Source organism: Artibeus jamaicensis, unplaced genomic scaffold, assembly GCF_021234435.1.
Source record: "Artibeus jamaicensis isolate MK-2021 breed Jamaican fruit bat unplaced genomic scaffold, CSHL_Jam_final contig_233, whole genome shotgun sequence".
Taxonomy (NCBI): Eukaryota; Metazoa; Chordata; class Mammalia; order Chiroptera; family Phyllostomidae; genus Artibeus; species Artibeus jamaicensis.
The window spans coordinates 49,424,764-49,437,249 of record NW_026521486.1 but is presented as its reverse complement, the minus strand read 5'-3'; the positions used below and the strand labels follow the sequence as shown (position 1 = coordinate 49,437,249).

The 12,486-nt window shown below is 44.3% G+C and overlaps 1 protein-coding gene across 2 annotated transcripts in view; it reads right to left on the bottom strand.

Annotated features, from left to right (window-relative positions):
• The window catches only part of DIP2B (disco interacting protein 2 homolog B), a 226,388-nt gene extending 217,821 nt beyond the window's left edge, over positions 1-8,567 (bottom strand). For both annotated transcript variants that reach the window (XM_037136676.2, XM_037136683.2), the window contains exon 1: positions 8,316-8,567. In XM_037136676.2, the coding sequence (XP_036992571.2) occupies positions 8,316-8,415 (100 nt within the window). In that variant the 5' untranslated portion in view covers positions 8,416-8,567. The remainder of the gene's footprint in view (positions 1-8,315) is intronic.
• Between the last annotated feature and the right edge of the window lie 3,919 nt (positions 8,568-12,486).

Here is a 12,486-nt window from a genome sequence, read left to right as displayed (position 1 = left end):
TTCAGGGAAGTACAAGTCATTCAGCATGGCCAGAAAAGAGAGAAACACATGGAAGAGGCAGGAAATGAGGCTAAAAAGGCAGGCAGGCCTGGGTACACAAAAGATGCTTGGTTTCTTCCCGTGGATGGGAGAAGCCAATGAAAATTTTTAAACAGGGAAAAGGACACAGTTAGATCTGTGTTTCAGAATGAGCACTCCATCACAGAATAAGGAAGGACTAGAGGAAGTAGAGACCTAAAGAAGGGCAGACAAGTTAGGAGACTACTGCAATAATCTTAGTAAGAGATGGTAAGAACCTCAACAAAGACAGTGTAAATGAAGAGGAAGTAGAATCAACAAAAGTCAGTGATCCATTAGAAGTTAAGAATGACACCACCACCACCACCACCACCACCACCACCACCCCGTTTTTGACCTGGATAAGTGGACATTCTGAATTAGGGAGTAATTGTGGAGTGGGTGGAAATAAGGAGAACAATTTTGGACTTAACAGAGTTACAGCTGTCTAGGGGAACTAAGGGGAGGTCTGGAGCAGAGGAGCCAGAGCTAGAGATAGAGACCAGGGTGCCACCTCCCAGCCACGACAGCTGGAGCCCTGGGCAAGGGCAAGATGACTCAGCAAGTGTGTGTGAAATGAGAGAAAGGCTAATGACAGCTATCAGGAACACCCACATCAGGAAGAAGAGAAAAAGAAGCCCTAGAAGAAACAGTTAGGGAGGCGGGGGAAAGTGATGCTATAAAAGCTAAGGAAGGAGAGAGCTTTATAAAGATAATGATCCACAGCATCCAATGCTGTAGAGAAAGATGCTGTATCCTGTGGGTACTTTTCAGTCTGAAAGTAGAAGTCATTGGTGGCCTTGCAGACAGTTGTTTGAGAGGCCTGATGAGGCACAGCAATGAACTGAGGGGTGAGCAAAGGTAAGAAGATAAAAGAACTGTAGTAGCCTACACCTTCTAGGATCAATGAGCTGGAGAGAGCCAGCACGGGAGAGCAAGCAGATTTCAATACAAGATGTGGGAAGCTGCTGCTTTGAAGTAGGGAGAAACTTCGGCATATTTATTACAGGCTGAAGGAAAGGAGCCAAGAGCCAAGTGTTTTGTGAGAGGCTAAAGATGAGAAAAGTGACAACGACAAAAGACTGTGAATGAATAGATCAATCGATGAAGTATGCTCCCAAGACCCCAGAAGAGGAGAATATGGGACTGAGAACACAATCAGAGGAATAGACCGCTGAAGAGTAGGGGGATATTTTTTCCTCTGCAAAAAGAAGGGAAAGGGATAAGGGTGGGAACTGATACAGATAAGTTTGTGAGTGTTGAAGAGGGAAGCTGAGGGAGTTTGGCTTTCCTTACAAGCTAGTGAGAATGAAAGGCAATAGACTTGGTTCTTAACTTTGCTTCACAGTCCTCTTTAAGAAACCAATGAAAGCTGTAGACTCTGTCCCTCCCAAAAAGGTGCACAGGCACTCACATTCAATCCATGTACCCACAGATTCTGTCAGCTGTGAGCTATGGAATTCCAAAGAAATGACCTTTCACAAGCAATCTTGTCCGTAGAAGGAAAGCAACTTATTCATTAGAAGCACAGATATTTAAAAACTCTCACTTAAACTTCACTGATGTACTCAATCTCCACTCCTTGTATACAAAAGCACTAACTCTAACTCTCTAGGAATAAAAATCTAGGAGATCATCTTGCCTTTAGAAAACACAGAATGTAAAGACAGAGCCTAGGATTTAGCAATGGCTTAAGATAAAAGTACTATTTTTTAAAAAGATGAAACATAAATCTAGAGGTGAAGGGAGTAAAAAATCAATCCCTTAAATCTAAAGATAGAGGACTGACAACTGCTGGCAGTAAATGCAACCCAAAGGAAAAGTGGATGCAAGAGAACTCTTCGAGGAGGAACGGAAAGGTTTTGTTCACTAAGCACAAATGGAGGACTAAGTGATCTTCAGCTGATGTGCCCCCAGATTTTTAAAACATGCAATACCTGACTATGTAGTCAGGGGCACTGACCTCTTTTCCCTTAGGTTGTCGAGTAAAAAAATGACAATAGCCAACACAATAGCTGTCTGGTGTGAATGAATAAAAATTCTACCTATTTTTTTTTTGTTGGACTGGCAAAAAATATATTTTTTGATGTGCTGCAGAATTTTAGCAACTAGTTTACATGGCCATGAGATGAAAAAGGTTGAAAATAGCTAGAAGAAGAAAGGAAGAGTCAAAAACTCTCTGAAGGTTCTGAGCGTCCATGTGTGCCTTTTCACAGCTCACACGTGCCTGAGTCTCAGAAATCATGCTTACTACACCTCAGAGCCACCTGCCAGAACCACAGGCTCGGAAATGTGCACATGCCGGGATCTGCACAAAACAAGCCAGCTACTCTTCTCTGCTCCAGTCAGCTGTCTACCGTGGCCCAACTCGGGATGAACTAAGGGGAAAGGGTGCTGACAGGAGTGACTGATGATGGAGGGAAGTCTTTCAAAAATATATGTATACAAACTGACTCCATTCATTACTTCATATATAACCACACTCTGCTAAGTAACACACGATATTAAAAAGAGCCAACTCACCACAGGTCACTATCAGATAAAGATTATGTGTACTGAGTGCAAAGTGTGCACCACACACTACACTCTGTTTTTCTCCTATTATCTCATTTTAAACCTCTGTACAACTAATGAGATTGACGTTCCTTTTTTTTAAGTACTGAAGACACTAAAACCAGGGTGGTTAGGCAGTCCATGCAAGGTTGCAGAGCTGGTAAGCAACAGGCCAGGACTCCAGGCCCACCAGGTGCCAAAACCCGTGCCTCTCAAATGATTACACAAGCCCACCTTCTGCCACAACCAAATCCCTAGGACAGACTGAGTCACTACAGCATGGGGGTTGTGAGCACAGGCATCAGAGACTGACAGACAAGATAGACTTTATGTTTCAATTCAAATCAAATTGAAATGAGCCAAAATGTATTGCACTCCTAAAATAATACAAGGAAGAGCTGGGAGTTATTTAAAGAAGCTTAAGGTGTAAATGACTTCACCTCTGTAGGAGCTTACATCATGAAATAAAAAGCCACTTAAATTGTTATAAAACATATGACTGGCAAAAGTGATATAAACTGTAAACGCTATAAGGTTAGAAACAAGAGAGCTCACAGTGGCCAGGGTCAGTTTTATTAAAAAGGTAGTACTTCAGCTGGACTCTCACACAGAATTGCGAGAATTCTGCACACTAGCAGGAGGGAGCGCTTCAAAGAGCACTGCTGAACTAACCATGACAAGAGACCATAGAAAATTGTAGTAATGATAACACAAATATAGTATGAAGACTCTTTTTCGCCAATTACCTCAACTATGAACCCTGAGATGCTAAACCTTCCACAGGCCAGGAAAGAAAGCAGCCACCAACAACTGGTCTAAGAGGGAAGAGTTTCTCTTATCCAAAAATCCAGCTCAATGCTACAGGACTGTCAAACAACAAGATTAATTTTCAAAACACACTATGGAACTAAGGCATCCAAGTAAGCACTCTCCTTTATAGCAAGGTGAATCATTCTTCCAACAGAAAGAATTTGTCACCACTTCTGGAACTGCCCTCAAAACCATTTCACAATTGTGCTAATTTTCTGACAGTCATAACTAAAAACCAGTTTGTAATCACGCTAATTTTTTCGCTCACAAGCAGTTTGGACTCCAAAAGAACATCGACCAGCTTTTTTCTCTAACCTGATTCCAGGTAATCATAAAATGAAAATCCAGCCTCAAAGAATGAGTTTGCCACCACAAGGATTTTCAAAATAATGTGCCACAGGCTCTGACAACAATTCCTCAAGGTGAGTTCCAACAAAAGATCAGTACAGCCCACCAAAAATAAATACTTGCAAATTTTTAGGGTGTAGATCACTCAGATAATGCCCAGGTTGGGTTATTTAAATACCCACACACCTGCTTTCCTTAATGCTCCTAGCATCAGGTATGTTGGCTGCTTAGACACAGCTTTCTGATAAAGGTGTGTCCTTTGAATCCATGACTACGCTACAGATTTAGTTAACTTTCCCACTATAATTTAACCCTGTTGGATTTGCCTGTTTTCTGGAGGCTCAATTCTAGTTGTCAGCTTCTGAGACTGTGAAATACCATCTCTCTGCAGTGCCTTACCCTCTTCCTCTTCTACTTCCCCACCTCTTCCCCACTCCGCAGGAGGATTCACTTCGAGTGCCAGGGCTTGGCCCTCTCTTACCCCTCTGCCTTCAAGGTGCACCCAGTCCCGTGTTTTAAGGACTGCCGACATTTGTGATGAAACAGATAGCAGAAAGGGAGGATATGACCATGTTTGTTGTGTTTGTGTTCAGAGAAGTGTTCAAACAAGAAAAGGGAGGGTCCCTTCCTGTAAGTGTTATTTTATCTTAAATACCTTTCCAGTTGTCATCTTTGGACTGCTCTCAGACACTGAGAGACTTGCATTCCTTCCGACAGGCCCCAGAAGCATGAGATTTATGTCCTCCTTTCCTTCACACATAGGACCCAACTGCAAAGGCTAAATCACAGCCTCTCTACCAGCCGGCAAACCCAATCTCATATTTGGAGTACTACGCTGCTTCTTTTTTATAACAGAGCAGACAGCTTCCTCTTTTCTTAGAAGGCAGCCTCTGTACAGAACTTCATCGTGGTGTCATGTGTGCAGTTTTGCTGGTATTTTTAAGTGATTTCCCAACCAAATTTGAAGCTCCTTGGAAGCTAATACAGTACCCCGCTCATCTCTGGATCCCTAGCACGTAGTGGGCACAAAATACATGCCTGGATCAAATACATGAACGATAGATTTAAAAGAGTTCAGAAAGAAAATCGACCAGACTAAATGGAATTGTAGCGTACAACTGTTTTGTAGCCTTTCCTCAAAGTAAAAGAATTAACAGCTTGTGCAATCAATAACAGTAAAGATATTAAATCATGCTATGGTAACAGATGCCATAATTACATGGCAACTTAGGATGATAGCATTTATTACATTAGCAACTTTAGACGAAACACTTAACCTTTCTGTGTCTGTTTTCCCCCATTAAACCAAAGAGGGCAGAGGGGATCTCTGGCTGCTGTGGCTCAGTGGATTCAGTGCTGGCCTGCAAATCAAAAGGTTGCCAGTTCAATTCCCAGTTACAGCACATGCCTGGGTTATAGGACAGGTCGCCAGTTGAGGGTGTGTGCAAGAGGCAACCAATTGATGTTTCGTGCTCTCTCTTTCTCCCTCCTTCCCCCTCTCTCTGAAAATAGATAAGATCTCAAAAATGGGGTGGAGGTGATAATCTATTTACCTAATCACAAAGTCATAATGAAGCTAGAATGATATGCTCTATAAGATCATTACATAAATATAATGCATTATCAGGCATATTTAAGCTAATAATTCTCATATTAGTGTTACTTTGTGTGCATACTTAACTAAAACATATGAATAAAGTTCAGAAAAAAGAGCCTACTGTCAAATATATAGTACATGTAATAATATATGTGGATCATGAAAATTTTTTCAATCATGGATTCTTGCAGAAGCCTCCTATCTATTCTATTTGTCTTTAGAAAAGCTCACGATTATGTGTAAGTTAAATTGTACATGACTGCAGCGAATCTCAAGCTACTGTTTTTTTGGTGCAAAAGCAGGAGGCTTGAACCACCAAGTCCATGCTGACCCGCCTGGAGCCCCAGCCCCGCACTGCCCTGTGCACCCAGCTCTGCAGAGACAGGATGAGGAAGGCGCTGACCGCGTTTCATCACAGAGTTGGCTGATCAATCACCAAAGCCTGCAGCTGAAAGTACAGGCAAGCAAAAAGATAATTCTTCAGTCAGGGCACATGCCTGGGTTGCAGGCCAGTTCCCGGCAGGGGACGCATGAGAGGCAACCACACATTGATGTTTCTCTCCCACTCTTTCTCCTTCCCTTCCCCTCTCTCGAAAAATAAATAAAGAAAAATTAAAAAAAAAAAGATAATTCTTTAACAGTAGACAGCTCAGACTATCACTATAATTAGGACCAACTATTGCCTGAATCTGAAAAAAAATGAGTAAAATCAAGGAATGAGTGCACCGAGGCCAGCAACACGTGATAAACACGTAGTTAAAAGCATCTTCTCCTTTTAGAAGAATAAAGTACTTTTGTCAGAACAGTAACTGTAGAGAAAATGCAAAACAAAGAAAGGTTGGTTCCAAATATGGTACAAACATCACAGATAACACCATGCTATAGATTTGGGGGCTGTTGGGTTGTTTCAACTTGACTCGAATGCCTAAAAATATCTACCTACTTCTTCAACAACCATTCTCTGTGCTTTAAGCAAGAGCAAAACAGATGGCCAAGTTGCTGACACTGCAGGCCCAAGGTTCTTCAGCTGCATTTTTCCAGTTATCCACTGCTTAAAGAGGTGAAATACGGGATAATATAGTACAGATTTAAAGAAACCAGTAAGTTATATGCCACCCAAAAACAATCCTGCATTGGAAGGCAAACCATGCACTTGTGCCTAAAATCTTTAAGCCTTGGTAATCAGCTTGTAGGACTTTCACATCTTTCTGAAAGAGAAAGAGGTGAGCTAATCACTGAGTCCTAGAAGTAGTTCCTCAGAATCATCTCTAGAAACACCCCCAGCAGTAAACAATAATCAGCTGGAAGCAGAAATATCAAGAATAAGGAGCTTCCAGGATTTCCTTCTAGGTACAAAAGCAATCAACTCCTATTTTTAATCTTGTTCTGGCGCCACCATCCAGCCAAACTTCTCTTTCTTTCTGGCTATTCAAAGATAGTTGATTTGTCACTATAAAGTAACTGTTTCAAAAGTCAGAACTGCATGGAAGTCATCACAGATTTAAAGGCAATGCTTTAATTGAGAAGAATAAAGTATGTTGAAGAGGCAGAAGGAATGGCGATGCCCTAACCACAGAAACAAACTCATCCACTGCCACTGATTTGGGGACTGGCCAAAAAATAACTTCCCAGCTGATTAATTGAAAAATATATATGTTGGTAGCCAAATGCAAATGAAATTTCCTTCCATGTCAAACTGGACTTATAATACTCAAATCTACTTCTGTTTTTTCACTATAAAGGATGGGTGGGGGGTGGAAGAGATAATGTTTCCATAAGTAAACAAAAAGTCAGAACTCTCCTGGGAACTTGTCACATTCTTCATTTCCCATCAACAATTTTTAATCCACTTGAAAAATGCCAGTGAAGAGGGCCTGTGGCAAAGCACTGAATAAGAATATGCAACACTGGGGACACCACCACACTGCTGACATCAACCTTGGACAAAATGCTGCTTTTGTCTCAGAGGCAGCCTGTGACAAAAACAGGAACTTTATGAGAACTGATCACAACTGCACAAGAAGCCTGATCACATGCCCCCAACAGAGCAATGTTTCATTGTTATCTGAGGGACTTCTTTAATAACAGTGGCTTGATTTATTTCGTTCTTTTAATTCTCAAAATAAACCCAGCCCTCCTAGTACCAATCCATTGTCAAAAGAAGGAGGATGCGGGCCAGGATTTGCATGTTACCTGTCCTTCCTTCTTCAATAACTCCAAAACGCGATCAGGTGTGGGAAATGCAGCCCAAATAAAGGCACCAAGGGAAAAAAAACCCTTATGACAAAGGTGGTCTCAAAGCAGCAGCATGTGTGTCTCTCTCTCTCTCTCTCTTTCTTTCTTTCTCTCTCTCTCTCTCTCTCTCTCTGGATTAAAGCCTCTGCTTCTAATCTCTCTAGACTCTCAATGGCCCACCCTGCTTCTATCTCACTGTCACTGGAAAGGCGTCTGGCATTGTTAAAGGAGGAAGATATGCTGCGGATTTCCTATGTGTCTTTCTCTTTTTTTGAAGGGAAGAGGGTGAAAGGCATGGGACCCTCCCCTCGAAAAGGGTAAGGGCAGGAGAAAGCTGTCAGCCACCCTGCTAGCAGCCTCACCCCCACCCCCACCGTGCCCACATGCCCGGACCATGCCCGGACAGACGCAGAGGGCGCAGCTTTGTCTCGGGTTTCGGGGCGCAGGGAGCGCAGAAGCAGCCCAGGCCTGCGGAGGACCTCTTCCCCAAGCCCCTGCTTAACCCCGTCCCAGAGAACACAATGAACGACACGGGAAACCCACTTCCCCGGGTGGGAGAGGAGGGAAGACGGCTCTGAAGGGCCGGGGCCAGATTTCCGGCATCGTCCTCCCCTCTAGCCCGCACGGCCACCAGGGCGCGCGGCAGCGACCTGGTCTCCCTCACGCCACGATCCGCAGCGGCGTCCGGGCGTTCGCACCCGCTCCCGGCTCCTACCTTCCGAGAGCTCCAGCTCCAGTTCCGCCAGCTGCGCCCGCACTTCGGGCGGCAGAGCAGCCACCGTGGCCGGCGCGGGTTCCAGGCCTCGCTCTGCCATCCCGGCCTCGCCAGCCACACTCAGGAAGACAAGAGAAGGGGCCGCAGGAGGGACGGACTGACGCTGGCCCACACCCCGGCTACAGGATCCGGCTCCGGCCACCGAACGCCGCCAGCACCGAAGCTACCGCCGCCGCCATGAGGGAGGGTCACGTGAGCGCGCCGGCCCCGCCCCCGGGCTGAGGACGCTCCGCCGCCGCCGGCCAGTCAAACTCAGAACTCGCGGGCTTACGGCGCCCCCTATTGGGAGGTTCCTGGAAAGACGACCCCAGCCCGCCACCCCGAGTTCTCCAGCACAAAAAGGGCTTAAGGTGTTGATGGTGTGGACACGCAGCGTTTATTTAACCTTTTATTAATTCATGGGCGACGTCTCTTCAGGGACTCCTGAGTATACTTTTCCAGCTCTCTTCACTTAGTAATGTTTGCCTTTGTTTTGTCCCTTCCTGCATTTTACCCTGACCGACTCCTGCCCATTTATAGGGATGAGAAATCAGGCCACTTCTTTTATTGGGACTTACCGGTCCCATTTGCCAGGAGCAATTTTGTTTCAATTTCAGTTCTAGTTCATGTATGACAGTGGAGGGAAAATCCAGTTACTCCTGCCTAGACTTCTAACTACTTGCAAAAGGAGAACTTAGTCTTCTCTTTTTATCCTTCTTACTGTATGACTTAATAGGTATTCCAAAAATATTAATATTTTAATTCAATATAAGGAAGATGCTAACATTTGTGTACTTTTATCAGGAACTACTGGGCAGATGCTTAAATTGTCACTCATACGCTTTCTTTAAAAGTATTCAATCTGTTTTTTAATGCCATAATTCCCCCTCACACTTTGGGGGGTTTCCTCGCACTTCCATGCGATCCAAAAGTTGTTCTTAAAAAGAACAGACCCCCAACATTTATCCACCATGAATTTCTAGTTAATATCATTTATAGGCTGGAAGAAAACATTTTTAAGTTGAAAAAACAATTTCAGCTTGAAAAAAAGGCTGTGACATCCTGGTTGATTGAAGGTCAACTTTGGTATTTCCTTTTAACCACAATAATGTAAGGAGAATTTGTGGGAATATATGTATGTTTGTCATCTGGTTTACATAAGGATCTGTTTCAGTGTTTTTTTAAGGGTGAAAATTCACTGATGTTCCCATCAAAAAGTTAGGTCCCTGTCCCTTCCCCATGAATCTGGATGGGCTTCTGACTGCTTGGACAGACAGAACACTGTGTGATGATACCACGAGACTTCAGAGGTTCAGTTCTAGAAGGCCATGCAGCTTCCCCTGCTTCTCTTGGAATGCTCTCCTCCAGCGACCCCCTCTCAGGACCCCCCCCCCCCTTGCAGGACACTCTGTCTGAGAACCTAGCAGCCATGCAGGGAGCGGCCGCATGGAAGGCCATGTGAGGTGCTCTGCCCCACGGCTCCAGGTAAGCCCAGCCTTTAATCATCCTAGCCTCGGTGATTTCAGCCTCTGGGCGTGTGAGTCTTCCTAGCTGACTTCTGAAACAATGCAAAGCACTGTCAGCCTGCGCCTGTTGTGCCCCCTCCAAGTGCCCGTGAACATAATGCAATGGTCCTCCTTTTATGCCACTAAGTTTGAGGTCATCTGTTACACAGCAGTAGATACTACAAGTAGGGCCTTCCTTGTTCATCCTCCTAAAGCCCTTCACCCCCTTTTCCTTGTCAGCAAAGCACACCAACCCCTCCTGAGGCTGAATATGCCAAATGCTCATGTTCCCAACCCCCTTGGGAGGTGAGTGATCCATTAAGGGAACTATTGGAAGGGGAACATCTGGGGAGGATTTTCCTCCCTGAGGAGAAAGGTACAAGGCAAAACGGCTCCTTTATTTCCTTCCTGTGTTTGGATGTTGTCCTGTTCAGTGGACCAGCAGTCATCTTGCAACCACAGGGGAGCTGAGAGAGATACAGAGACATCACCTAGACTGGACAGCCTTGGTCTGCTGAAACAACAACTTGTGGAACTACCTATTTTGGGTTCTCCTTGCTATACAAAAAAAGAAAAAAATGGGTTTAACCTCTTTCTGTTAAATATTCTGTTATTTACAGCCCAGAGCTTTTTATCTGATACTGAATGTTACCAAAAAAAAAAAAGGTAGAATTATAGGTGAGCCAAATGTTGTTTCACTTGGGCAAATGATATGACAAATTCAGGATTTGAGGGCAGGGGTGGGTTGACTATGAATTCATACAATAGGTGCACAGTCTGAGGTCCCAACTGAGGACAAGGGGAGACGTTTGGCTTTGCTAATAAGCTTTTCAGGCTGCAATCAGGCGTGACAGAGTGAAGCTCTGTTGGATAGAGAAAGCCAACTTCTTCTGTGCCCAAATGAAAGCGAGGATGAACAGAAGCAAGAACACGAGCCCTTGAACAGGTGATAAAACAGGAAGGATTCAGGCTCCAAATCTCTGAAGAGCCTCAGGACCTGCCATGAAATACTTTGTCATGTGACGGGGCAATTTTAGTGAAGAAAACAAGCCTGGCAGGAAAAAAATTAGACTTAGGGTGGTATTCTCCCCCTGAGGTCATTGATTTCAAATCGTCTCAAGGACAGACCTTTAAACTACAGGAGAAACATATTCCCTGAGTAGCCAGGCAGAAATTCTCAACCTTAACAACTGACCAGTGCTGCCCAATAGAACACAATGTGAGCCACCTGTGTAGTATTAAACTTTTCAGTAGCTATGTACGTTAGGAAGTAGAATGAAATAGCACATCTGGGTTCAGACTAGCTGCATTTAGGCTGCCCAATAACTACCGTATTTTTCAGACTATAAGATGCACCCCCCCTGCACCGCCAAATTTGAGAAGAATAATGGTTGTTATTGCTGCTGTTGAGTTCTGTTTCCATTTACATTGGTAAAATATTATGTTATTTATGTTATTAAATATTTTACTACATTTTTTGCTTCAAATTTTTTTTCCTGTTTCCCTCTTCTAAAACCTAGGTTCGTCTTATGGTCCAAAAACTAAGGTACCTGTCACTACCTTACTGGCCAGCATAAGTCTACACAAAATCTTTCCCCGGTTTATTAGCACATGGTTAGACAGTCTGGAAGCCCACTAGTTTTTGCAGCAAATGTAGTGCCAGACACACCACGCCTGGCTTTAACTGGCTCTAATTGTTCAATGCTGACAGCAGCCCCTAAATTCCCACCTCCCAGCCACAGGAAAACAGCTGCCAAAGTTCGGCAGCCCCTAAGGAGGACACATACCTAATGCCCATCTGAGGTGTGCCAGTGAAGAACAGTGGGTAACTGAGACACTCCCTGAAGTCAGGACTAGAAGCTTCCGGACTAGTTATCAAATTTATACTCCCTTTGCCAGGGTAGGGTCCTTACCACTTCTGTCAGGCTGTATGGTGACTCTGCAAAAATGGCTGCAATAATCCCCTCTCTCTACCACTGCATTGTACTCACTGCCCTTAGGTAGACCCCCTCCCATACACTGGGTTTCATCATGACTTACTTCAACCAATAAGACGAAATGTGACACAGAGACTGGCAGACTTGCAGAGTCCTTGTGCGTTGGCCCCCACTCTGCTTTTGGGAGTTCTCAGACCACTGTCTTATGAGTGAGCATGAGCTAGACTCCGAGATGAGGAGAGACATAGCCCAACTACCCTCATTGTTCCAGGCCAAACCCAAAGACCTGCTAGGTAGGTCTTAGACTGCCCCGTGATCACAGGTGGGCAAGTGAGACAGGCCCAGCCCGAATGGCCAATGCACATGAGCAAGACGGTTGCTGTTTTAAATAGCTAAGTTTTGTCAGTCTGTTATACAGCAAAAGCTGATAAAAACAGGGTGTGATATCTGCTCAGAAACAGTGTATTGCATATTTTCTTTCTTGTATGGGATATTATCTCTCATCTGGCATTGTGTTTTGCAGTGGTTTTCAAACTTTAGCATCAGCATCACATGGAAAAGTTATTAAAACACAAACTGCTAGGTCCAGCCAGAGTTTCTGATTTCCTAAATTTCACCGGTAGCCCAGTAATTTACATTTCTAACCAGTTCCATGGTGACGCTCATGCTGCTGGTGTGACATCACCACCC